Below are 27,671 nucleotides of genomic sequence, written 5' to 3'. Positions count from 1 at the left end.
AGTTAGTGTCACTGGATGTGCACGTTGGTAGGTCACCCTCCCTAGTTAGTGTCACTGGATGTGCACGTTGGTAGGTCACCCTCCCTAGTTAGTGTCACTGGATGTGCACCTTGGTAGGTCACCCTCCCTAGTTAGTGTCACTGGATGTGCACCTTGGTAGGTCACCCTCCCTAGTTAGTGTCACTGGATGTGCACGTTGGTAGGTCACCCTCCCTAGTTAGTGTCACTGGATGTGCACGTTGGTAGGTCACCCTCCCTAGTTAGTGTCACTGGATGTGCACCTTGGTAGGTCACCCTCCCTAGTTAGTGTCACTGGATGTGCACGTTGGTAGGTCACCCTCCCTAGTTAGTGTCACTGGATGTGCACCTTGGTAGGTCACCCTCCCTAGTTAGTGTCACTGGATGTGCACCTTGGTAGGTCACCCTCCCTAGTTAGTGTCACTGGATGTGCACCTTGGTAGGTCACCCTCCCTAGTTAGTGTCACTGGATGTGCACCTTGGTAGGTCACCCTCCCTAGTTAGTGTCACTGGATGTGCACCTTGGTAGGTCACCCTCCCTAGTTAGTGTCACTGGATGTGCACCTTGGTAGGTCACCCTCCCTAGTTAGTGTCACTGGATGTGCACGTTGGTAGGTCACCCTCCCTAGTTAGTGTCACTGGATGTGCACCTTGGTAGGCCACCCTCCCTAGTTAGTGTCACTGGATGTGCACGTTGGTAGGTCACCCTCCCTAGTTAGTGTCACTGGATGTGCACCTTGGTAGGTCACCCTCCCTAGTTAGTGTCACTGGATGTGCACCTTGGTAGGTCACCCTCCCTAGTTAGTGTCACTGGATGTGCACCTTGGTAGGTCACCCTCCCTAGTTAGTGTCACTGGATGTGCACCTTGGTAGGTCACCCTCCCTAGTTAGTGTCACTGGATGTGCACGTTGGTAGGTCACCCTCCCTAGTTAGTGTCACTGGATGTGCACCTTGGTAGGTCACCCTCCCTAGTTAGTGTCACTGGATGTGCACCTTGGTAGGTCACCCTCCCTAGTTAGTGTCACTGGATGTGCACCTTGGTAGGTCACCCTCCCTAGTTAGTGTCACTGGATGTGCACGTTGGTAGGTCACCCTCCCTAGTTAGTGTCACTGGATGTGCACCTTGGTAGGTCACCCTCCCTAGTTAGTGTCACTGGATGTGCACCTTGGTAGGTCACCCTCCTTAGTTAGTGTCACTGGATGTGCACGTTGGTAGGTCGCCCTCCCTAGTTAGTGTCACTGGATGTGCACGTTGGTAGGTCACCCTCCCTAGTTAGTGTCACTGGATGTGCACCTTGGTAGGTCACCCTCCCTAGTTAGTGTCACTGGATGTGCACGTTGGTAGGTCACCCTCCCTAGTTAGTGTCACTGGATGTGCACGTTGGTAGGTCACCCTCCCTAGTTAGTGTCACTGGATGTGCACCTTGGTAGGTCACCCTCCCTAGTTAGTGTCACTGGATGTGCACGTTGGTAGGTCACCCTCCCTAGTTAGTGTCACTGGATGTGCACGTTGGTAGGTCACCCTCCCTAGTTAGTGTCACTGGATGTGCACCTTGGTAGGTCACCCTCCCTAGTTAGTGTCACTGGATGTGCACGTTGGTAGGTCACCCTCCCTAGTTAGTGTCACTGGATGCGCACCTTGGTAGGTCACCCTCCCTAGTTAGTGTCACTGGATGTGCACGTTGGTAGGTCACCCTCCCTAGTTAGTGTCACTGGATGTGCACGTTGGTAGGTCACCCTCCCTAGTTAGTGTCACTGGATGTGCACCTTGGTAGGTCACCCTCCCTAGTTAGTGTCACTGGATGTGCACCTTGGTAGGTTAGGGTTAGTGCAGAGGGGACAAGGCAGGGTTCCACATTGTTGACAAACAAAGAACCTTTCACCTTCAGATCGTGACGGTGAACTGCGCCCGGCTGATCAAAGCCGACCAGCACGCCACCAACGGGATCGTGCACGTGGTGGACCGTGTGATCACTGCCATCTCCAACAACGTGCACGTTCTCATCGACGTGGACGAGGACCTGGAAACCCTGCGTGTAAGTCCACCACTCAAAGGTTACAGTGGAAGGAACTGCTCTCTTCTCTGCTGACTTCCTGTGCGGCTTCAAGACGGCCATTGCGGCCGCCGGTCTCACCAGCATTCTGGAGAGCGAGGGTCAGTACACCATCTTTGCTCCTACCAATGAGGCCTTCCAGAAAATTCCTCCAGAAACCTTAAACAGGATCTTGGGGGACCCCGTGTCTCTTCGAGGTAACCAGCAGGAAACCTGGCCCCGTTGGAACGGTTCTCTCATGGTTGTGGTTCTGGTTCCAACCCTTTAGACCTGCTCAACTACCACATCCTGAAGAACATGCGCTGTGCAGAGTCCATCGTGTCTGGGACGCCCATGGAGACGCTGCAGGGCACGGTTCTGGAAGTGGGATGTGACGGACAGGAGATCACTCTGAACGGGAAGGCCGTCATCACCAAGAAGGACCAGCTGGGAACCAACGGGGTCATCCATTACATCAACCAACTGCTCATCCCGGACTCAGGTACCACCGGAGCCCTGACTTGGATTTAACAACACCCGGGTCAACAGAGGAACTTAGAAAAGGCTGAAATCCTGAGTATCGCGGAACCATAGACATGATATCCACACAATGAAGTTCTAGAATAACAATCATGAGTATCACAGCACCGTAGACATGATATCCACACGATGAAGCTCTAGAATAACAATCATGAGTATCGCAGCACCGTTGACATGATATCCACACAACAAAGTTCTAGAATAACAATCATGAGTATCACAGCACCGTAGACATGATATCCACACAATGAAGTTCTAGAATAACAATCATGAGTATCGCAGCACCGTAGACATGATATCCACACAACAAAGTTCTAGAATAACAATCATGAGTATCGCAGCACCGTAGACATGATATCCACACGATGAAGCTCTAGAATAACAATCATGAGTATCACAGCACCGTAGACATGATATCCACACGATGAAGTTCTAGAATAACAATCATGAGTATCGCAGCAATGCAGACATGATATCCACACGATGAAGCTCTAGAATAACAATCATGTGTATCGCAGCACCGTAGACATGATATCCACACAATGAAGTTCTAGAATAACAATCATGAGTATCGCAGCAATGTAGACATGATATCCACACCATTAAGTTCTAGAATAACAATCATGAGTATCACAGCACCGTAGACATGATATCCACACAATGAAGTTCTAGAATAACAATCATGAATATCGCAGCAATGCAGACATGATATCCACACAATGAAGTTCTAGAATAACAATCATGAGTATCGCAGCACCGTAGACATGATATCCACACAATGAAGTTCTAGAATAACAATCATGAGTATCGCAGCAATGCAGACATGATATCCACACAATGAAGTTCTAGAATAACAATCATGAGTATCGCGGCACCATAGACATGATATCCACACAATGAAGTTCTAGAATAACAATCATGAATATCGCAGCAATGCAGACATGATATCCACACAATGAAGTTCTAGAATAACAATCATGAGTATCGCAGCAATGCAGACATGATATCCACACAATGAAGTTCTAGAATAACAATCATGAGTATCGCAGCAATGTAGACATGATATCCACACCATTAAGTTCTAGAATAACAATCATGAGTATCACAGCACCGTAGACATGATATCCACACAATGAAGTTCTAGAATAACAATCATGAATATCGCAGCAATGCAGACATGATATCCACACAATGAAGTTCTAGAATAACAATCATGAGTATCGCAGCACCGTAGACATGATATCCACACGATGAAGCTTTAGAATAACAATCATGAGTATCGCAGCACCGTAGACATGATATCCACACAATGAAGTTCTAGAATAACAATCATGAGTATCGCAGCAATGCAGACATGATATCCACACAATTAAGTTCTAGAATAACAATCATGAATATCGCAGCAATGCAGACATGATATCCACACAATGAAGTTCTAGAATAACAATCATGAGTATCGCAGCAATGCAGACATGATATCCACACAATGAAGTTCTAGAATAACAATCATGAGTATCGCAGCAATGCAGACATGATATCCACACAATGAAGCTCTAGAATAACAATCATGAGTATCGCAGCACCGTAGACATGATATCCACACAATGAAGTTCTAGAATAACAATCATGAGTATCGCAGCAATGCAGACATGATATCCACACAATTAAGTTCTAGAATAACAATCATGAATATCGCAGCAATGCAGACATGATATCCACACAATGAAGTTCTAGAATAACAATCATGAGTATCGCAGCAATGCAGACATGATATCCACACAATGAAGTTCTAGAATAACAATCATGAGTATCACAGCACCATGGACATGATATCCACACAATGAAGTTCTAGAATAACAATCATGAGTATCGCAGCACCGTAGACATGATATCCACACAATGAAGTTCTAGAATAACAATCATGAGTATCGCAGCACCGTAGACATGATATCCACACAATGAAGTTCTAGAATAACAATCATGAGTATCGCAGCAATGCAGACATGATATCCACACAATGAAGTTCTAGAATAACAATCATGAGTATCGCAGCAATGCATACATGATATCCACACAATGAAGCTCTAGAATAACAATCATGAGTATCGCAGCAATGCAGACATGATATCCACACAATGAAGTTCTAGAATAACAATCATGAGTATCGCAGCAATGTAGACATGATATCCACACAATGAAGTTCTAGAATAACAATCATGAGTATCGCAGCACCGTAGACATGATATCCACACAATGAAGTTCTAGAATAACAATCATGAGTATCGCAGCAATGCAGACATGATATCCACACAATGAAGTTCTAGAATAACAATCATGAGTATCGCAGCAATGTAGACATGATATCCACACCATTGAGTTCTAGAATAACAATCATGAGTATCACAGCACCATGGACATGATATCCACACAATGAAGTTCTAGAATAACAATCATGAGTATCGCAGCACCGTAGACATGATATCCACACAATGAAGTTCTAGAATAACAATCATGAGTATCGCAGCAATGCAGACATGATATCCACACAATGAAGTTCTAGAATAACAATCATGAGTATCGCAGCAATGCAGACATGATATCCACACAATGAAGTTCTAGAATAACAATCATGAGTATCGCAGCACCGTAGACATGATATCCACACAATGAAGTTCTAGAATAACAATCATGAGTATCGCAGCAATGCAGACATGATATCCACACAATGAATCTCTAGAATAACAATCATGAGTATCACAGCACCGTAGACATGATATCCACACAATGAAGTTCTAGAATAACAATCATGAGTATCGCGGCACCATAGACATGATATCCACACAATGAAGTTCTAGAATAACAATCATGAATATCGCAGCAATGCAGACATGATATCCACATGATGAAGCTCTAGAATAACAATCATGAGTATCACAGCACAGTAGACATGATATCCACACAACGAAGTTCTAGAATAACAATCATGAGTATCGCGGCACCATAGACATGATATCCACACAATGAAGTTCTAGAATAACAATCATGAGTATCGCAGCAATGTAGACATGATATCCACACCATTAAGTTCTAGAATAACAATCATGAGTATCACAGAACCGTAGACATGATATCCACACAAAGAAGTTCTAGAATAACAATCATGAGTATCGCAGCACCGTAGACATGATATCCACACGATGAAGCTCTAGAATAACAATCATGAGTATCGCAGCAATGCAGACATGATATCCACACAATGAATCTCTAGAATAACAATCATGAGTATCACAGCACCGTAGACATGATATCCACACAATGAAGTTCTAGAATAACAATCATGAGTATCGCGGCACCATAGACATGATATCCACACAATGAAGTTCTAGAATAACAATCATGAATATCGCAGCAATGCAGACATGATATCCACATGATGAAGCTCTAGAATAACAATCATGAGTATCACAGCACAGTAGACATGATATCCACACAACGAAGTTCTAGAATAACAATCATGAGTATCGCGGCACCATAGACATGATATCCACACAATGAAGTTCTAGAATAACAATCATGAGTATCGCAGCAATGTAGACATGATATCCACACCATTAAGTTCTAGAATAACAATCATGAGTATCACAGAACCGTAGACATGATATCCACACAAAGAAGTTCTAGAATAACAATCATGAGTATCGCAGCACCGTAGACATGATATCCACACGATGAAGCTCTAGAATAACAATCATGAGTATCGCAGCACCGTAGACATGATATCCACACAATGAAGTTCTAGAATAACAATCATGAGTATCGCGGCACCATAGACATGATATCCACACAATGAAGTTCTAGAATAACAATCATGAATATCGCAGCAATGCAGATATGATATCCACACAATGAAGTACTAGAATAACAATCATGAGTGTCACAGCACCGTTGACATGATATCCACACAACGAAGTTCTAGAATAACAATCATGAGTATCGCAGCACCGTAGACATGATATCCACACGATGAAGCTCTAGAATAACAATCATGAGTATCACAGCACCGTAGACATGATATCCACACGATGAAGTTCTAGAATAACAATCATGAGTATCGCAGCACCGTAGACATGATATCCACACGATGAAGTTCTAGAATAACAATCATGAATATCGCAGCAATGTAGACATGATATCCACACGATGAAGCTCTAGAATAACAATCATGAGTATCACAGCACAGTAGACATGATATCCACACAACAAAGTTCTAGAATAACAATCATGAGTATCGCGGCACCATAAACATGATATCCAGACAATGAAGTTCTAGAATAACAATCATGAGTATCGCAGCAATGTAGACATGATATCCATACCATTAAGTTCTAGAATAACAATCATGAGTATCACAGCACCGTAGACATGATATCCACACAAAGAAGTTCTAGAATAACAATCATGAGTATCGCAGCACCGTAGACATGATATCCACACAATGAAGTTCTAGAATAACAATCATGAGTATCGCGGCACCGTAGACATGATATCCACACAATGGAGTTCTAGAATAACAATCATGAGTATCGCGGCACCATAGACATGATATCCACACAATGAAGTTCTAGAATAACAATCATGAATATCGCAGCAATGCAGACATGATATCCACACAATGAAGTTCTAGAATAACAATCATGAGTATCGCAGCATCCTAGACATGATATCCACACAATGAAGTTTTTAGAATAACAATCATGAATATCGCAGCAATGCAGACATGATATCCACACAATGAAGTTCTAGAATAACAATCATGAATATCGCAGCAATGCAGACATGATATCCACACAATGAAGTTCTAGAATAACAATCATGAGTATCGCGGCACCGTAGACATGATATCCACACAATGAAGTTCTAGAATAACAATCATGAGTATCGCGGCACCATAGACATGATATCCACACAATGAAGTTCTAGAATAACAATCATGAATATCGCAGCAATGCAGACATGATATCCACACAATGAAGTTCTAGAATAACAATCATGAGTATCGCAGCATCCTAGACATGATATCCACACAATGAAGTTCTAGAATAACAATCATGAATATCGCAGCAATGCGGACATGATATCCACACAATGAAGTTCTAGAATAACAATCATGAGTATCGCAGCACCGTAGACATGATATCCACACAATGAATCTCTAGAATAACAATCATGAGTATCACAGCACCGTAGACATGATATCCACACAATGAAGTTCTAGAATAACAATCATGAGTATCGCGGCACCATAGACATGATATCCACACAATGAAGTTCTAGAATAACAATCATGAGTATCGCAGCAATGTAGACATGATATCCACACCATTAAGTTCTAGAATAACAATCATGAGTATCACAGAACCGTAGACATGATATCCACACAAAGAAGTTCTAGAATAACAATCATGAGTATCGCAGCACCGTAGACATGATATCCACACGATGAAGCTCTAGAATAACAATCATGAGTATCGCAGCAATGCAGACATGATATCCACACAAAGAAGTTCTAGAATAACAATCATGAGTATCGCGGCACCATAGACATGATATCCACACAATGAAGTTCTAGAATAACAATCATGAATATCGCAGCAATGCAGACATGATATCCACACAATGAAGTTCTAGAATAACAATCATGAGTATCGCGGCACCATAGACATGATATCCACACAATGAAGTTCTAGAATAACAATCATGAATATCGCAGCAATGCAGACATGATATCCACACAATGAAGTTCTAGAATAACAATCATGAGTATCGCAGCATCCTAGACATGATATCCACACGATGAAGTTCTAGAATAACAATCATGAGTATCGCAGCAATGCAGACATGATATCCACACAATGAAGCTCTAGAATAACAATCATGAGTATCGCGGCACCATAGACATGATATCCACACAATGAAGTTCTAGAATAACAATCATGAATATCGCAGCAATGCAGACATGATATCCACACAATGAAGTTCTAGAATAACAATCATGAGTATCGCAGCATCCTAGACATGATATCCACACGATGAAGTTCTAGAATAACAATCATGAGTATCACAGCACCGTAGACATGATATCCAGACAATGAAGCTCTAGAATAACAATCATGAGTATCGCGGCACCATAGACATGATATCCACACAATGAAGTTCTAGAATAACAATCATGAATATCGCAGCAATGCAGACATGATATCCACACAATGAAGTTCTAGAATAACAATCATGAGTGTCACAGCACTGTTGACATGATATCCACACAACGAAGTTCTAGAATAACAATCATGAGTACCGCAGCACCGTAGACATGATATCCACACGATGAAGTTCTAGAATAACAATCATGAGTATCACAGCACCGTAGACATGATATCCACACGATGAAGTTCTGGAATAACAATCATGAGTATCGCAGCACCGTAGCATGATATCCACACGATGAAGTTCTAGAATAACAATCATGAATATCGCAGCAATGTAGACATGATATCCACACGATGAAGCTCTAGAATAACAATCATGAATATCGCAGCAATGCAGACATGATATCCACACAACGAAGTTCTAGAATAACAATCATGAGTACCGCAGCACCGTAGACATGATATCCACACAATGAAGTTCTAGAATAACAATCATGAGCATCACAGCACCGTAGACATGATATCCACACGATGAAGTTCTGGAATAACAATAATGAGTATCGCAGCAATGTAGACATGATATCCACACGATGAAGCTCTAGAATAACAATCATGAATATCGCAGCAATGCAGACATGATATCCACACAATGAAGTTCTAGAATAACAATCATGAGTATCACAGCACCGTAGACATGATATCCACACAAAGAAGTTCTAGAATAACAATCATGAGTATCGCAGCACCGTAGACATGATATCCACACAATGAAGTTCTAGAATAACAATCATAAGTATCGCGGCACCGTAGACATGATATCCACACAATGAAGTTCTAGAATAACAATCATGAGTATCGCGGCACCATAGACATGATATCCACACAATGAAGTTCTAGAATAACAATCATGAATATCGCAGCAATGCAGACATGATATCCACACAATGAAGTTCTAGAATAACAATCATGAGTATCGCAGCATCCTAGACATGATATCCACACAATGAAGTTCTAGAATAACAATCATGAATATCGCAGCAATGCAGACATGATATCCACACAATGAAGTTCTAGAATAACAATCATGAGTATCGCAGCATCCTAGACATGATATCCACACAATGAAGTTCTAGAATAACAATCATGAATATCGCAGCAATGCAGACATGATATCCACACAATGAAGTTCTAGAATAACAATCATGAATATCGCAGCAATGCAGACATGATATCCACACAATGAAGTTCTAGAATAACAATCATGAGTATCGCAGCATCCTAGACATGATATCCACACAATGAAGTTCTAGAATAACAATCATGAATATCGCAGCAATGCAGACATGATATCCACACAATGAAGTTCTAGAATAACAATCATAAGTATCGCGGCACCGTAGACATGATATCCACACAATGAAGTTCTAGAATAACAATCATAAGTATCGCGGCACCGTAGACATGATATCCACACAATGAAGTTCTAGAATAACAATCATGAATATCGCAGCAATGCAGACATGATATCCACACAATGAAGTTCTAGAATAACAATCATAAGTATCGCGGCACCGTAGACATGATATCCACACAATGAAGTTCTAGAATAACAATCATGAGTATCGCAGCACCGTAGACATGATATCCACACAATGAAGTTCTAGAATAACAATCATAAGTATCGCGGCACCGTAGACATGATATCCACACAATGAAGTTCTAGAATAACAATCATGAGTATCGCGGCACCATAGACATGATATCCACACAATGAAGTTCTAGAATAACAATCATGAATATCGCAGCAATGCAGACATGATATCCACACAATGAAGTTCTAGAATAACAATCATGAGTATCGCAGCATCCTAGACATGATATCCACACAATGAAGTTCTAGAATAACAATCATGAATATCGCAGCAATGCAGACATGATATCCACACAATGAAGTTCTAGAATAACAATCATGAGTATCGCAGCATCCTAGACATGATATCCACACAATGAAGTTCTAGAATAACAATCATGAATATCGCAGCAATGCAGACATGATATCCACACAATGAAGTTCTAGAATAACAATCATGAGTATCGCAGCACCGTAGACATGATATCCACACAATGAAGTTCTAGAATAACAAGAGCTGTCATTGAACTATAACTGACAGCTGACTTTTTTATTCTAACCCTCAACTTTAGCATATTAAAGCACTTAAACAGCATCCAAACATAAATCTATAAACATACTACATTTTCAACCACGACTGCTATTGGAACCCAAGTTCTTCTGCTCTACACCCCAAGTACTATTGACGTAAATTAGTACATACAAGAAATACTCCTTTTTACACACTTGACAAGAAATACTCCTTTTTACACACTTGACAAGAAATACTCCTCCTTACACACTTGACAAGAAATACTCCTCTTTACACACTTGACAAGAAATACTCCTTTTTACACACTTGACAAGAAATACTCCTTTTTACACACTTGACAAGAAATACTCCTCCTTACACACTTGACAAGAAATACTCCTTTTTACACACTTGACAAGAAATACTCCTCCTTACACACTTGACAAGAAATACTCCTTTTTACACACTTGACAAGAAATACTCCTTTTTACACACTTGACAAGAAATACTCCTTTTTACACACTTGACAAGAAATACTCCTTTTTACACACTTGACAAGAAATACTCCTCCTTACACACTTGACAAGAAATGCTCCTTTTTACACACTTGACAAGAAATACTCCTTTTTACACACTTGACAAGAAATACTCCTTTTTACACACTTGACAAGAAATACTCCTCCTTACACACTTGACAAGAAATACTCCTTTTTACACACTTGACAAGAAATACTTCTTTTTACACACTTGACAAGAAATACTCCTTTTTACACACTTGACAAGAAATACTCCTTTTTACACACTTGACAAGAAATACTCCTTTTTACACACTTGACAAGAAATACTCCTCCTTACACACTTGACAAGAAATGCTCCTCCTTACACACTTGACAAGAAATACTCCTTTTTACACACTTGACAAGAAATACTCCTCCTTACACACTTGACAAGAAATACTCCTTTTTACACACTTGACAAGAAATACTCCTTTTTACACACTTGACAAGAAATACTCCTTTTTACACACTTGACAAGAAATACTCCTTTTTACACACTTGACAAGAAATACTCCTTTTTACACACTTGACAAGAAATACTCCTTTTTACACACTTGACAAGAAATACTCCTTTTTACACACTTGACAAGAAATACTCCTTTTTACACACTTGACAAGAAATACTCCTCCTTACACACTTGACAAGAAATGCTCCTCCTTACACACTTGACAAGAAATACTCCTTTTTACACACTTGACAAGAAATACTCCTCCTTACACACTTGACAAGAAATACTCCTTTTTACACACTTGACAAGAAATACTCCTTTTTACACACTTGACAAGAAATACTCCTTTTTACACACTTGACAAGAAATACTCCTTTTTACACACTTGACAAGAAATACTCCTTTTTACACACTTGACAAGAAATACTCCTTTTTACACACTTGACAAGAAATACTCCTTTTTACACACTTGACAAGAAATACTCCTTTTTACACACTTGACAAGAAATACTCCTCCTTACACACTTGACAAGAAATGCTCCTCCTTACACACTTGACAAGAAATACTCCTCCTTACACACTTGACAAGAAATACTCCTCCTTACACACTTGACAAGAAATACTCCTTTTTACACACTTGACAAGAAATACTCCTTTTTACACACTTGACAAGAAATACTCCTTTTTACACACTTGACAAGAAATACTCCTTTTTACACACTTGACAAGAAATACTCCTTTTTACACACTTGACAAGAAATACTCCTTTTTACACACTTGACAAGAAATACTCCTTTTTACACACTTGACAAGAAATACATTGGCAATAAACTCCCTAGCTTGCAAGCTTGTGTGCGCTAGCTCTCTGAGACTCTTATTTTGTTAGCGCAGGCAGGATGAAGCAGCGCTTTTATTGTGAAGACAGGAACTGTGCAGTCGGTCTTTAGAATCTGCCGAAATAAAAAGTGTTTCTGGCCTTCCTGTCGGCCATTTTGTCTTCATCAGGATGAGGCGGCAGCCAGCGTCATCTCACAAGTTCCTCAGGTGTTGTCGACGTCAGTCAAGTCACGTCTTGGTGAAGATTCTTATTTTTGGTTAGGATGCGGACTCAGTGTTGTGGGCGGGGCCTCCCTCGTGTCGGAGGCCTTTTATTTGCTCTATCACCCCGGTCTTGGGTATTCTACGTCCAGGTGTGGAAGTGGCAGGTAGCCACGCCCATATGGTCTCGCCAAAGGCTTCTGGCATGTTGTTCAGAGGAGGCCCCGCCCACAAGATTGAAATTGAGTCTTAACTGGAAAAAAAGAGGCTTTGTTGCAAAAGAAGAAAGATTTCTGGCCATATGAGGGATGCTTCTATGAAAAAAACTCTTATTTTGCTAAAAAGTGGACTGAATCCATCTTTTTTTATAAACTAAAAAACCAAACAACACCTCTTTGTCGTGCAGCAAAAACTCTGCTGGAGCTAACGGAAAGCTCCAATGTTGCTACGGCGACCAGAATGTTTGTGGAGGCGGGTCTGAGCCCACAACTGAAGGGCTCCCAACCTCTGACCGTGCTGGCACCTGTGGACCACGCCTTCACAGGTAAGTCACCTCTGCACCAGCCCGCTCTTGGCCCTGCCTTGTCAGGTGACTGCTGTCTCTCTCTCTGTCTGTCTGTCTGTCTGTCTGTCTGTCTCTCTGTGTGTGTGTGTGTGTGTGTGTGCGTGCGCCAGCAGGTGTGAGCAGCCCGGGCGACATGAGCAAGGTGATGAGCAACCACGTGGTGAAGGGTCAGCTGTCCTCCAAGTCCTTGTACCACAACCAGGAGCTGCAGACACTGGGAGATGTGACACTTCGAGTCTTTGTCTACAGAAATGTGAGAACTTGGAAACAAAGTCCAACTTCGCAGCACTTCCTGTTTCTTATTGTGTGAACATTCACACAATATGCTTTTCTCCACCACAATTCATCAAAATTAATCTATATTATTATTATTATTGATATTACTATTATTATTATCAATGTTATTTTTACTGTGTGAAAACTTTCACACTATATGTTTTTCTACACCAAAATTCATAAATGTATTATTATTATTATGATTTGTGTGAATGTTCCAAACATTCACACAATATGCTTTTCTGCACCGAAATTAATTCATGTATTATTATTGTTATTATTATTGATATTAATATTATTATCATTATTATTATTATTACTGTGTGAAAACATTCACACAATAATAATAATAATAATTGTGTTTATTAATAACTATTATTATTATATTATTATTATTGTGTGAATGTTCCAAACATTCCACAATATGCTTTTCTACACCTAAAGTCATCAATTTATTATGATTATCCATCCATCCATCCATCCATCCATCTTCTTCCGCTTATTTGAGGTCGGGTCGCGGGGGCAACAGCCTAAGCAGGGAAGCCCAGACTTCCCTCTCCCCAGCCACTTCGTCTAGCTCTTCCCGGGGGATCCCAAGGCGTTCCCAGGCCAGCCGGGAGACATAGTCTTCCCAACGTGCCCTGGGTCTTCCCCGTGGCCTCCTACCGGATGGACGTGCCCTAAACACCTCCCTAGGGAGGCGTTCAGGTGGCATCCTGACCAGATGCCCGAACCACCTCATCTGGCTCCTCTCCATGAGGAGGAGCAGCGGCTTTACTTTGAGTTCCTCCCGGATGGCAGAGCTTCTCACCCTATCTCTAAGGGAGAGCCCCGCCACCCGGCGGAGGAAACTCATTTCGGCCGCTTGTACCCGTGATCTTATCCTTTTGGTCATGACCCAAAGCTCATGACCATAGGTGAGGATGAGAACGTAGATCGACCGGTAAATTGAGAGCTTTGCCTTCCGGCTCAGCTCCTTCTTCACCACAACGGATCGATACAACGTCCGCATTACTGAAGACGCCGCACCGATCCGCCTGTCGATCTCACCATCTACTCTTCCCTCACTCGTGAACAAGACTCCTAGGTACTTGAACTCCTCCACTTGGGGCAGGGTCTCCTCCCCAACCCGGAGATGGCACTCCACCCTTTTCCGGGCGAGAACCATGGACTCGGACTTGGAGGTGCTGATTCTCATTCCGGTCGCTTCACACTCGGCTGCGAACCGATCCAGTGAGAGCTGAAGATCCCGGTCAGATGAAGCCATCAGGACCACATCATCTGCGAAAAGCAGAGACCTTATCCTGCGTTCACCAAACCGGAACCCCTCAACGCCTTGACTGCGCCTAGAAATTCTGTCCATAAAAGTTATGAACAGAATCGGTGACAAAGGACAGCCTTGGCGGAGTCCAACCCTCACTGGAAATGTGTCCGACTTACTGCCGGCAATGCGGACCAAGCTCTGACACTGATCATACAGGAAGTGGACCGCCACAATAAGACAGTCCGATACCCCATACTCTCTGAGCACTCCCCACAGGACTTCCCGAGGGACACGGTCGAATGCCTTCTCCAAGTCCACAAAGCACATGTAGACTGGTTGGGCAAACTCCCATGCACCCTCAAGAACCCTGCCGAGAGTATAGAGCTGGTCCACAGTTCCACGACCAGGACGAAAACCACACTGTTCCTCCTGAATCCGAGGTTCGACTATCCGACGTAGCCTCCTCTCCAGTACACCTGAATAAACCTTACCGGGAAGGCTGAGGAGTGTGATCCCACGATAGTTGGAACACACCCTCCGGTCCCCCTTCTTAAAGAGAGGAACCACCACCCCGGTCTGCCAATCCAGAGGTACCGCCCCCGATGTCCACGCGATGCTGCAGAGTCTTGTCAACCAAGACAGCCCCACAGCATCCAGAGCTTTAAGGAACTCCGGGCGGATCTCATCCACCCCCGGGTTCTTGCCACCGAGGAGCTTTTTAACTACCTCAGCAACCTCAGCCCCAGAAATAGGAGAGTCCACCACAGATTCCCCAGGCACTGCTTCCTCAAAGGAAGACGTGTTGGTGGGATTGAGGAGGTCTTCGAATTATTCCTTCCACCTATCCACAACATCCACAGTTGAGGTCAACAGAACACCATCCGCACCATACACGGTGTTGACAGTGCACTGCTTCCCCTTCCTGAGGCGGCGGACGGTGGTCCAGAATCGCTTCGAAGCCGTCCGGAAGTCGTTTTCCATGGCTTCCCTGAACTCCTCCCATGTCCGAGTTTTTGCCTCCGCGACCGCTAAAGCTGCACACCGCTTGGCCTGTCGGTACCTGTCTGCTGCCTCCGGAGTCCTATGAGCCAAAAGGACCCGATAGGACTCCTTCTTCAGCTTGACGACATCCCTCACCGCTGGTGTCCACCAAGGGGTTTTAGGATTGCCGCCCCGACAAGCACCAACTTCCTTGCGGCCACAGCTCCGATCAGCCGCCTCGACAATAGAGGTGCGGAACATGGTCCACTCGGACTCAATGTCCAGCACCTCCCTCGTGACATGTTCAAAGTTCCTCCGGAGGTGGGAATTGAAACTTTGTCTGACAGGAGACTCTGCCAGACGTTCCCAGCCGACCCTCACAATGTGTTTGGGTCTGCCAGGTCTGTCCGGCATCCTCTCCCACCATCGCAGCCAACTCACCACCAGGTGGTGATCGCTAGAAAGCTTATTATGATTATGATTATGTGAATGTTTGAAACATATAAATCTAAGTTGTATATATATTCACATAATAGGCTTTTCTACACCAAAATTCTTCTTTCTTCTTCTTCTTCTTCTTCTCCAGACTTTCCCGCTCTCCACCTTCCCCATTTTTCACCCCATTCAAACCATTCCAACTTCAAACTGTTCAGGTTATTTGGGAATTTCCCTCGACAAATTCCCAAAATTGCCAGATTTTCCAGAATTCCAGGTTTTCCGGTACATTTTCCCATTCAAAATGAATGATCCATTTGTCAAAATTGCACAATCCCCACATTTTTCAATAGATTCAAAGCATCAACACATTCCACTTATCTGGGAAATTCAAACAACCATTTTTTCTTGTTCAACTAAATTCCAGAAATTCCAGTTTGCTTTTTAACCTTATTTCCAACTTTTTTTCCTGCAATGATTCCTTTCACATTTTTCAACCCATTTCGACCGTTCCACTGTCAAAACATTCCTTTTAGTCAGGACAAAAGAACAAGTTGGTTTAAGAATTGGAACATTTCCCAGAATTCCATCATACCATTTCTCAATTAAAAAGTGTTAGTAATTCAACATTTCTGAACCAATTGAAACAATCCCAACACCAACCAAGGCAGCAGCTCATTCAGGACATTCGTGCTCCTAATCATTTTCAAAAAAATCACGCTTTTCCCAAATTTCCAGGAAGTTTCCATTGAAATGAATGGGACATTTTTCCAAGTTGCACAATTGCCACATTTTTCAAGCTATTCAAAGCATTCCAACATCAACACATTCCACTCATCCAACACTTTCACAAGTTCCAAACCAAATTCCGTTTTTCCTGGAAATGCGAACTGTTCAACCTTCCAACATTGCTCGGTAAACAGATAGTACCGTATTGGTCCCTTCTGGAAAGTTCCCTCAGCAAAATTAAGATTAATATTCCAGCAGCAGTGTACAGAATTGAGATCGGATTTAAAAAGTCAATTAAAGCTGCAAGCAGCGATGGATGGGACCACTTGGGCTGCTGCCCCCGCGACCCAAGCCCGGATAAGCGGTAAAAGATGGATGGTTGGATGGATGGATTATTACACAGAGAAAAAGTTGTATACACATGTGTTATACATCAGTCTCATAGCAATAACAGTTGTAAAGTGGCTTGGGCATTTTAGAAGGACGCCATTTTGAGACTCTAATGCATTGTGAAAGGAATGCAGCTGTTGTATTGAAGGGGGAATAGCAAAATTCCTGTTGATTTTAGTTGGGGGTGGTCAGTGGATGAAATATCAATCAATCAATGTTTACTTATATAGCCCTAAATCACTAGTGTCTCAAAGGGCTGCACAAACCACTACGACATCCTCGGTAGGCCCACATAAGGGCAAGGAAAACTCACACCCAGTGGGACGTCGGTGACAATGATGACTATGAGAAACCTTGGAGAGGACGAAAGCAATGGATGTCGAGCGGGTCTAACATGATACTGTGAAAGTTCAATCCATAATGGATCCAATACAGCCGCGAGAGTCCAGTCCAAAGTGGATCCAACACAGCAGCGAGAGTCCCGTTCACAGCGGAGCCAGCAGGAAACCATCCCAAGCGGAGGCGGATCAGCAGCGCAGAGATGTCCCCAGCCGATACACAGGCAAGCAGTACATGGCCACCGGATCGGACCGGACCCCCTCCACAAGGGAGAGTGGGACATAGGAGAAAAAAGAAAAGAAACGGCAGATCAACTGGTCTACAAAGGAGGTCTATTTAAAGGCTAGAGTATACAAATGAGTTTTAAGGTGAGACTTAAATGCTTCTACTGAGGTAGCATCTCGAACTTTTACCAGGAGGGCATTCCAGAGTACTGGAGCCCGAACAGAAAACGCTCTATAGCCCGCAGACTTTTTTTGGGCTTTGGGAATCACTAATAAGCCGGAGTCCTTTGAAGGCAGATTTCTTGCCGGGACATATGGTACAATACAATCGGCAAGATAGGATGGAGCTAGACCGTGTAGTATTTTATACGTAAGTAGTAAAACCTTAAAGTCACATCTTAAGTGCACAGGAAGCCAGTGCAGGTGAGCCAGTATAGGTATATATGTATGTATATATGTATATAAAGGTATATACAGTATAGGTATATATGTATGTATATATGTATATAAAGGTATATACAGTATAGGTATATATGTATGTATATATGTATATAAAGGTATATACAGTATAGGTATATATGTATGTATATATGTATATAAAGGTATATACAGTATAGGTATATATGTATGTATATATGTATATAAAGGTATATACAGTATAGGTATATATGTATGTATATATGTATATAAAGGTATATACAGTACAGGCGTAATGTGATCAAACTTTCTTGTTCTTGTCAAAAGTCTAGCAGCCGCATTTTGTACCAACTGTAATCTTTTAATGCTAGACATGGGGAGACCCCAAAATAATACGTTACAGTAATCGAGACGAGACGTAACAAACGCATGGATAATGATCTCAGCGTCTTTAGTGGACAAAATGGAGCGAATTTTAGCGATATTGCAGAGATGAAAGAAGGCCGTTTTAGTAACGCTTTTAATGTGTGCCTCAAAGGAGAGAGTTGGGTCGAAGATAATACCCAGATTCTTTACCGTGTCGCCTTGTTTAATTGTTTGGTTGTCAAATGTTAGAGTTGTATTATTAAATAGAGGTCAGTGTCTAGCAGGACCGATAATCAGCATTTCCGTTTTTTTGGCGTTGAGTTGCAAAAAGTTAGCGGACATCCTGTTATGGTTTACTAAGGACGTGACGGCAAACGGACACCAGGTGGCAGTAGTGTACAGAGATTTAATATATATATATATAAATGTTAAATCACATATCTATAATAATCAAACAATAGAAAACGAACTAAGGGAATGGAAAGTGAACTATAGATTCAAAAGTGTATGTGGTGTGAGGCTATGTGTGTAGGTTAACTGGAGTGTCTTACCAAAGTGTTGGAGGTGCGTGTTGAGAGAAGCGATGCAGTCCAATAAGGGCAAGACAGGCAGGGCAGTCCGTGCAAGGAAGCGAGGAGTCGAGGGACGAAGGAAGCAATCCGAGGACGAAGGAGATCCGGGGAAGAGTGAGATGCACAGCTCACTTTGCAGGTGACGGAGAGTTCTGCGGGGACACGGGAAAAGACACTGAGAACCACGGAGAGACTTGAACACAAGGAAAACAGGATTTGCATAATGCAGGATGATCGCTTACTGTACTTCAACAGAGAACTAAGTTCCCGCAAGGATCCCTAGGTCCACTGGTCTCTTAAGCAGCTCCTCGTCATCAGTCACAGGTGTGCTGCGGCAAAGAGTGGGCGCGGTCCGCTTGATGAGTGCAGGAGCGTGTCTGGAATGCGCTGTCAGCGGGTCCTCAGGTTGGACTCGTAGCGGAGGGAGACGCAGAATGCGCATGTCCCACAACACATCCATTGTTTAATTTCATTAAGACACGCCTCCAGCTGACTACAATCCGGCGTGTTGGTCAGCTTTAGGGGCATGTAGAGTTGGGTGTCATCAGCATAACAGTGAAAGCTAACACCGTATTTGCGTATGATGTCACCTAGCGGCAGCATGTAGATGCTGAAGAGTGCAGGGCCAAGGACCGAACCCTGGGGAACTCCACACGTTACCTTAACATAGTCCGAGGTCACACTGTTATGGGAGACACACTGCATCCTATCAGTAAGATAAGAGTTAAACCAAGACAGGGCTAAGTCTGACTTACCAATTCGTGTTTTGATACGTTCTAATAAAATATTATGATCGACTGTATCGAAAGCAGCGCTAAGATGGAGGAGCAGCAACATAGATGACGCATCAGAATCCATCGTTAGCAATAGATCATTAGTCATTTTTGCGAGGGCTGTCTCGGTCGAGTGATTTGCCCTGAAACCGGATTGAAAGGTTTCACATAGATTGTTAGACACTAAGTGTTCATTTAACTGCCCCGCAACAATTTTTTCGAGGATGTTTGAAATAAAGGGAAGGTGAGACACCGGTCGGTAGTTTACCATGAGGTCAGGATCGAGGTTAGGTCTTTTAAGAAGAGGATGAATAACCGCTTTTTTGAATGCTAGGGGAACAGTGCCCGAGGAAAGTGATAAGTTTATAATATTTAGCACTGATGGACCTAATAATACAAAGAGCTCCTTGATCAGTTTCCCAGGAAGAGGGTCAAGTAAAAATATAGGTCTCAGTGAGACCTACATTGAGGTTTTTGTTTCATGTGTAGATGACAGTCCTACAGTGAGTTACAAGCAGTTTTGTTTGATTAGGAAGCCGCCATTTTGTGACAGAAGTAGCACAACAGCACCAGCGCAGCGGTTCTTTGCGGGCTCATTAAATCCAAACCGGGGTATTAATTTAAACTCTTTCTTTAACTTTTAATCAGAAGGGTTTAATCTCTTTTCTGTGTTTATTTGAAGCTGAAACGACAAACGGCCTCAGAGGAGATCATGTTTGAAAAAAAGCGACATTTTGTTAGCCAACTTTTGTTATTATTGAAGGGGGAATTGCAAACTTCTTGTTGATTTTAGCTGGGGGGTATTAGGCTATGAAATATAGGTCTAACAGAGTTTTGAAGCACGCTAAGGCGGTCAAATTACAGCTCAAAGAGGCGGCGGTATAATAATAATAATAAAGAATAATAAAACACTAGAAATTCAATAGAGTCCTCTGTCCCAAAGGGACATCGGTCCCTAATAATAGGGGTATAAAAAATATAACAATAAGAATACAAATACGAGGGTAAAATATAAGAAGAGAAAGTAGGCAGCAGTGAGCATGTTAGGAGAAGTGCAAGTATGCCTCCGTTCATGCTGCTTTGTGTCAGCATTTCACTTCAACATTGGAGCCTCTGACCCTAACTCATTTACTCCTTGATGGATATTGTGTAGAACTTGTGCATCGAGAACGCCTGCCTCGCTGCCCACGACAAGACCGGGCGCTACGGGACCATGTTGACCGTGGACAAAGTGGTGACTCCGCCCATGGGGACCGTCATGGACGTCTTGAAGGCGGACGACCGCTTCAGGTGAGCACGAAACACTTAGCTGCACGGCCAGCGAGGAGACGTCCACAAGCGCTGTCTTTCAGCCTTCTGGTGGGAGCCATCCAGACGGCCGGAATGACGGAGATGCTCAACCAGCCCGGAGCGTTGACCTTCTTCGCCCCAACCAACCACGCATTCAACGCCCTGCCGCAGACAGAAGTCAGCCAGATGATGCGTGAGTCCTCGTCCCATGTTGGAATGTGGAGCCTCCACTAAACACCAAGTCCATCTTCATCCATCAAAGTAGTTTTACCTACCTTGAAGGAAATCAGGTTCTCTTGCTCATTTTACACTGCATGCACAATCTAGCTCATTTTAGACTGCATGCATGCACAATCTTGCTCATTTTAGACTGCATGCATACACAATCTTGCTCCTTTTAGACTGCATGCATGCACAATCTAGCTCATTTTAGACTGCATGCATGCACAATCTTGCTCATTTTACACTGCATGCATGCACAATCTAGCTCATTTTAGACTGCATGCATGCACAATCTTGCTCCTTTTAGACTGCATGCATGCACAATCTTGCTCCTTTTAGACTGCATGCATGCACAATCTAGCTCATTTTAGACTGCATGCATGCACAATCTTGCCCCTTTTAGACTGCATGCATGCACAATCTTGCTCACTTTAGACTGCATGCATGCACAATCTTGCTCATTTTAGACTGCATGCATGCACAATCTTGCTCCTTTTAGACTGCATGCATGCACAATCTAGCTCATTTTAGACTGCATGCATGCACAATCTTGCTCATTTTACACTGCATGCATGCACAATCTTGCTCACTTTAGACTGCATGCATGCACAATCTTGCTCATTTTAGACTGCACGCATGCACAATCTTGCTCATTTTAGACTGCATGCATGCACAATCTTGCTCATTTTAGACTGCATGCATGCACAGTCTAGCTCGTTTTAGACTGCATGCATGCACAATCTTGCTCCTTTTAGACTGCATGCATGCACAATCTTGCTCACTTTAGACTGCATGCATGCACAATCTTGCTCATTTTAGACTGCATGCATGCACAATCTTGCTCACTTTAGACTGCATGCATGCACAATCTTGCTAATTTTAGACTGCATGCATGCACAATCTTGCTCCTTTTAGACTGCATGCATGCACAATCTAGCTCATTTTAGACTGCATGCATGCACAATCTTGCTCATTTTACACTGCATGCATGCACAATCTTGCTCCTTTTAGACTGCATGCATGCACAATCTTGCTCACTTTAGACTGCATGCATGCACAATCTTGCTCATTTTAGACTGCATGCATGCACAATCTTGCTCATTTTAGACTGCATGCATGCACAATCTTGCTCATTTTAGACTGCATGCATGCACAGTCTAGCTCGTTTTAGACTGCATGCATGCACAATCTTGCTCCTTTTAGACTGCATGCATGCACAATCTTGCTCCTTTTAGACTGCATGCATGCACAATCTTGCTCCTTTTAGACTGCATGCATGCACAATCTTGCTCACTTTAGACTGCATGCATGCACAATCTTGCTCACTTTAGACTGCATGCATGCACAATCTTGCTCACTTTAGACTGCATGCATGCACAATCTTGCTCATTTTAGACTGCATGCATGCACAATCTAGCTCATTTTAGACTGCATGCATGGACAATCTTGCTCCTTTTAGACTGCATGCATGCACAATCTTGCTCACTTTAGACTGCATGCATGCACAATCTTGCTCACTTTAGACTGCATGCATGCACAATCTTGCTCATTTTAGACTGCATGCATGCACAATCTAGCTCATTTTAGACTGCATGCATGCACAATCTTGCTCCTTTTAGACTGCATGCATGCACAATCTTGCTCATTTTAGACTGCATGCATGCACAATCTTGCTCCTTTTAGACTGCATGCATGCACAATCTTGCTCACTTTAGACTGCATATATGCACAATCTTGCTCATTTTAGACTGCATGCATGCACAATCTAGCTCCTTTTAGACTGCATGCATGCACAATCTTGCTCCTTTTAGACTGCATGTATGCACAATCTTGCTCATTTTAGACTGCATGCATGCACAATCTTGCTCATTTTAGACTGCATGCATGCACAATCTTGCTCACTTTAGACTGCATGCATGCACAATCTTGCTCATTTTAGACTGCATGCATGCACAATCTAGCTCATTTTAGACTGCATGCATGGACAATCTTGCTCCTTTTAGACTGCATGCATGCACAATCTTGCTCACTTTAGACTGCATGCATGCACAATCTTGCTCATTTTAGACTGCATGCATGCACAATCTAGCTCATTTTAGACTGCATGCATGCACAATCTTGCTCCTTTTAGACTGAATGCATGCACAATCTTGCTCATTTTAGACTGCATGCATGCACAATCTTGCTCCTTTTAGACTGCATGCATGCACAATCTTGCTCACTTTAGACTGCATGCATGCACAATCTTGCTCATTTTAGACTGCATGCATGCACAATCTTGCTCATTTTAGACTGCATGCATGCACAATCTTGCTCACTTTAGACTGCATGCATGCACAATCTAGCTCATTTTAGACTGCATGCATGCACAATCTTGCTCATTTTAGACTGCATGCATGCACAATCTTGCTCATTTTAGACTGCATGCATGCACAATTTTTGCTCATTTTAGACTGCATGCATGCACAATCTTGCTCCTTTTAGACTGCATGAATGCACAATCTTGCTCATTTTAGACTGCATGCATGCACAATCTTGCTCATTTTAGACTGCATGCATGCACAATCTTGCTCATTTTAGACTGCATGCATCCACAATCTTGCTCATTTTAGACTGCATGCATCCACAATCTTGCTCCTTTTAGACTGCATGCATGCACAATCTTGCTCATTTTAGACTGCATGCATGCACAATCTTGCTCCTTTTAGACTGCATGCATGCACAATCTTGCTCACTTTAGACTGCATGCATGCACAATCTTGCTCCTTTTAGACTGCATGCATGCACAATCTAGCTCATTTTAGACTGCATGCATGCACAATCTTGCTCATTTTACACTGCATGCATGCACAATCTTGCTCCTTTTAGACTGCATGCATGCACAATCTTGCTCACTTTAGACTGCATGCATGCACAATCTTGCTCATTTTAGACTGCATGCATGCACAATCTTGCTCATTTTAGACTGCATGCATGCACAATCTTGCTCATTTTAGACTGCATGCATGCACAGTCTAGCTCGTTTTAGACTGCATGCATGCACAATCTTGCTCCTTTTAGACTGCATGCATGCACAATCTTGCTCCTTTTAGACTGCATGCATGCACAATCTTGCTCCTTTTAGACTGCATGCATGCACAATCTTGCTCACTTTAGACTGCATGCATGCACAATCTTGCTCACTTTAGACTGCATGCATGCACAATCTTGCTCACTTTAGACTGCATGCATGCACAATCTTGCTCATTTTAGACTGCATGCATGCACAATCTAGCTCATTTTAGACTGCATGCATGGACAATCTTGCTCCTTTTAGACTGCATGCATGCACAATCTTGCTCACTTTAGACTGCATGCATGCACAATCTTGCTCACTTTAGACTGCATGCATGCACAATCTTGCTCATTTTAGACTGCATGCATGCACAATCTAGCTCATTTTAGACTGCATGCATGCACAATCTTGCTCCTTTTAGACTGCATGCATGCACAATCTTGCTCATTTTAGACTGCATGCATGCACAATCTTGCTCCTTTTAGACTGCATGCATGCACAATCTTGCTCACTTTAGACTGCATATATGCACAATCTTGCTCATTTTAGACTGCATGCATGCACAATCTAGCTCCTTTTAGACTGCATGCATGCACAATCTTGCTCCTTTTAGACTGCATGTATGCACAATCTTGCTCATTTTAGACTGCATGCATGCACAATCTTGCTCATTTTAGACTGCATGCATGCACAATCTTGCTCACTTTAGACTGCATGCATGCACAATCTTGCTCATTTTAGACTGCATGCATGCACAATCTAGCTCATTTTAGACTGCATGCATGGACAATCTTGCTCCTTTTAGACTGCATGCATGCACAATCTTGCTCACTTTAGACTGCATGCATGCACAATCTTGCTCATTTTAGACTGCATGCATGCACAATCTAGCTCATTTTAGACTGCATGCATGCACAATCTTGCTCCTTTTAGACTGAATGCATGCACAATCTTGCTCATTTTAGACTGCATGCATGCACAATCTTGCTCCTTTTAGACTGCATGCATGCACAATCTTGCTCACTTTAGACTGCATGCATGCACAATCTTGCTCATTTTAGACTGCATGCATGCACAATCTTGCTCATTTTAGACTGCATGCATGCACAATCTTGCTCACTTTAGACTGCATGCATGCACAATCTAGCTCATTTTAGACTGCATGCATGCACAATCTTGCTCATTTTAGACTGCATGCATGCACAATCTTGCTCATTTTAGACTGCATGCATGCACAATTTTTGCTCATTTTAGACTGCATGCATGCACAATCTTGCTCCTTTTAGACTGCATGAATGCACAATCTTGCTCATTTTAGACTGCATGCATGCACAATCTTGCTCATTTTAGACTGCATGCATGCACAATCTTGCTCATTTTAGACTGCATGCATCCACAATCTTGCTCATTTTAGACTGCATGCATCCACAATCTTGCTCCTTTTAGACTGCATGCATGCACAATCTTGCTCATTTTAGACTGCATGCATGCACAATCTTGCTCCTTTTAGACTGCATGCATGCACAATCTTGCTCATTTTAGACTGCATGCATGCACAATCTTGCTCATTTTAGACTGCATGCATGCACAATCTTGCTCATTTTAGACTGCATGCATGCACAATCTTGCTCATTTTAGACTGCATGCATCCACAATCTTGCTCATTTTAGACTGCATGCATCCACAATCTTGCTCCTTTTAGACTGCATGCATGCACAATCTTGCTCATTTTAGACTGCATGCATGCACAATCTTGCTCCTTTTAGACTGCATGCATGCACAATCTTGCTCACTTTAGACTGCATGCATGCACAATCTTGCTCATTTTAGACTGCATGCATGCACAATCTTGCTCATTTTAGACTGCATGCACAATCTTGCTCATTTTAGACTGCATGCATGCACAATCTTGCTCATTTTAGACTGCATGCTTGCACAATCTTGCTCATTTTAGACTGCATGCACAATCTTGCTCATTTTAGACTGCATGCACAATCTGGCTCATTTTAGACTGCATGCATGCACAATCTTGCTCATTTTAGACTGCATGCACAATCTTGCTCATTTTAGACTGCATGCACAATCTGGCTCATTTTAGACTGCATGCATGCACAATCTTGCTCATTTTAGACTGCATGCACAATCTTGCTCATTTTAGACTGCATGCATCCACAATCTTGCTCCTTTTAGACTGCATGCATGCACAATCTTGCTCCTTTTAGACTGCATGCATGCACAATCTTGCTCCTTTTAGACTGCATGCATGCACAATCTTGCTCACTTTAGACTGCATGCATGCACAATCTTGCTCATTTTAGACTGCTTGCATGCACAATCTTGCTCATTTTAGACTGCATGCACAATCTTGCTCATTTTAGACTGCATGCATGCACAATCTTGCTCATTTTAGACTGCATGCATGCACAATCTTGCTCATTTTAGACTGCATGCATGCACAATCTTGCTCATTTTAGACTGAATGCATGCACAATCTTGCTCATTTTAGACTGCATGCACAATCTTGCTCCTTTTAGACTGCATGCATGCACAATCTTGCTCATTTTAGACTGCATGCATGCACAATCTTGCTCATTTTAGACTGCATGCATGCACAATCTTGCTCCTTTTAGACTGCATGCATGCACAATCTTGCTCATTTTAGACTGAATGCATGCACAATCTTGTTCATTTTAGACTGCATGCACAATCTTGCTCCTTTTAGACTGCATGCATGCACAATCTTGCTCATTTTAGACTGCATGCATGCACAATCTTGCTCATTTTAGACTG

The 27,671-nt window shown here is 42.6% G+C and overlaps 1 protein-coding gene across 2 annotated transcripts in view; it reads left to right on the top strand.

Moving 5' to 3' along the window:
• Positions 1 to 27,671, top strand: part of tgfbi (transforming growth factor, beta-induced) — a 38,645-nt gene that overhangs the window by 3,658 nt on the left and 7,316 nt on the right. Inside the window, exons 2-8 of one of the 2 annotated variants that reach the window (XM_061893331.1) lie at positions 1,909 to 2,055; positions 2,129 to 2,270; positions 2,342 to 2,554; positions 13,390 to 13,527; positions 13,659 to 13,801; positions 21,468 to 21,604; positions 21,667 to 21,797. In XM_061893331.1, the coding sequence (XP_061749315.1) occupies positions 1,909 to 2,055; positions 2,129 to 2,270; positions 2,342 to 2,554; positions 13,390 to 13,527; positions 13,659 to 13,801; positions 21,468 to 21,604; positions 21,667 to 21,797 (1,051 nt within the window). The remainder of the gene's footprint in view (positions 1 to 1,908; positions 2,056 to 2,128; positions 2,271 to 2,341; positions 2,555 to 13,389; positions 13,528 to 13,658; positions 13,802 to 21,467; positions 21,605 to 21,666; positions 21,798 to 27,671) is intronic. The other variant, XM_061893332.1, reaches the window with a different exon arrangement.

The sequence above is a fragment of the Nerophis ophidion genome, unplaced genomic scaffold (genome assembly GCF_033978795.1).
Source record: "Nerophis ophidion isolate RoL-2023_Sa unplaced genomic scaffold, RoL_Noph_v1.0 HiC_scaffold_205, whole genome shotgun sequence".
Lineage (NCBI taxonomy): Eukaryota > Metazoa > Chordata > Actinopteri > Syngnathiformes > Syngnathidae > Nerophis > Nerophis ophidion.
Note: the sequence above shows the minus strand (reverse complement) of the source record. Positions and strands in the feature narration are given on the sequence as shown.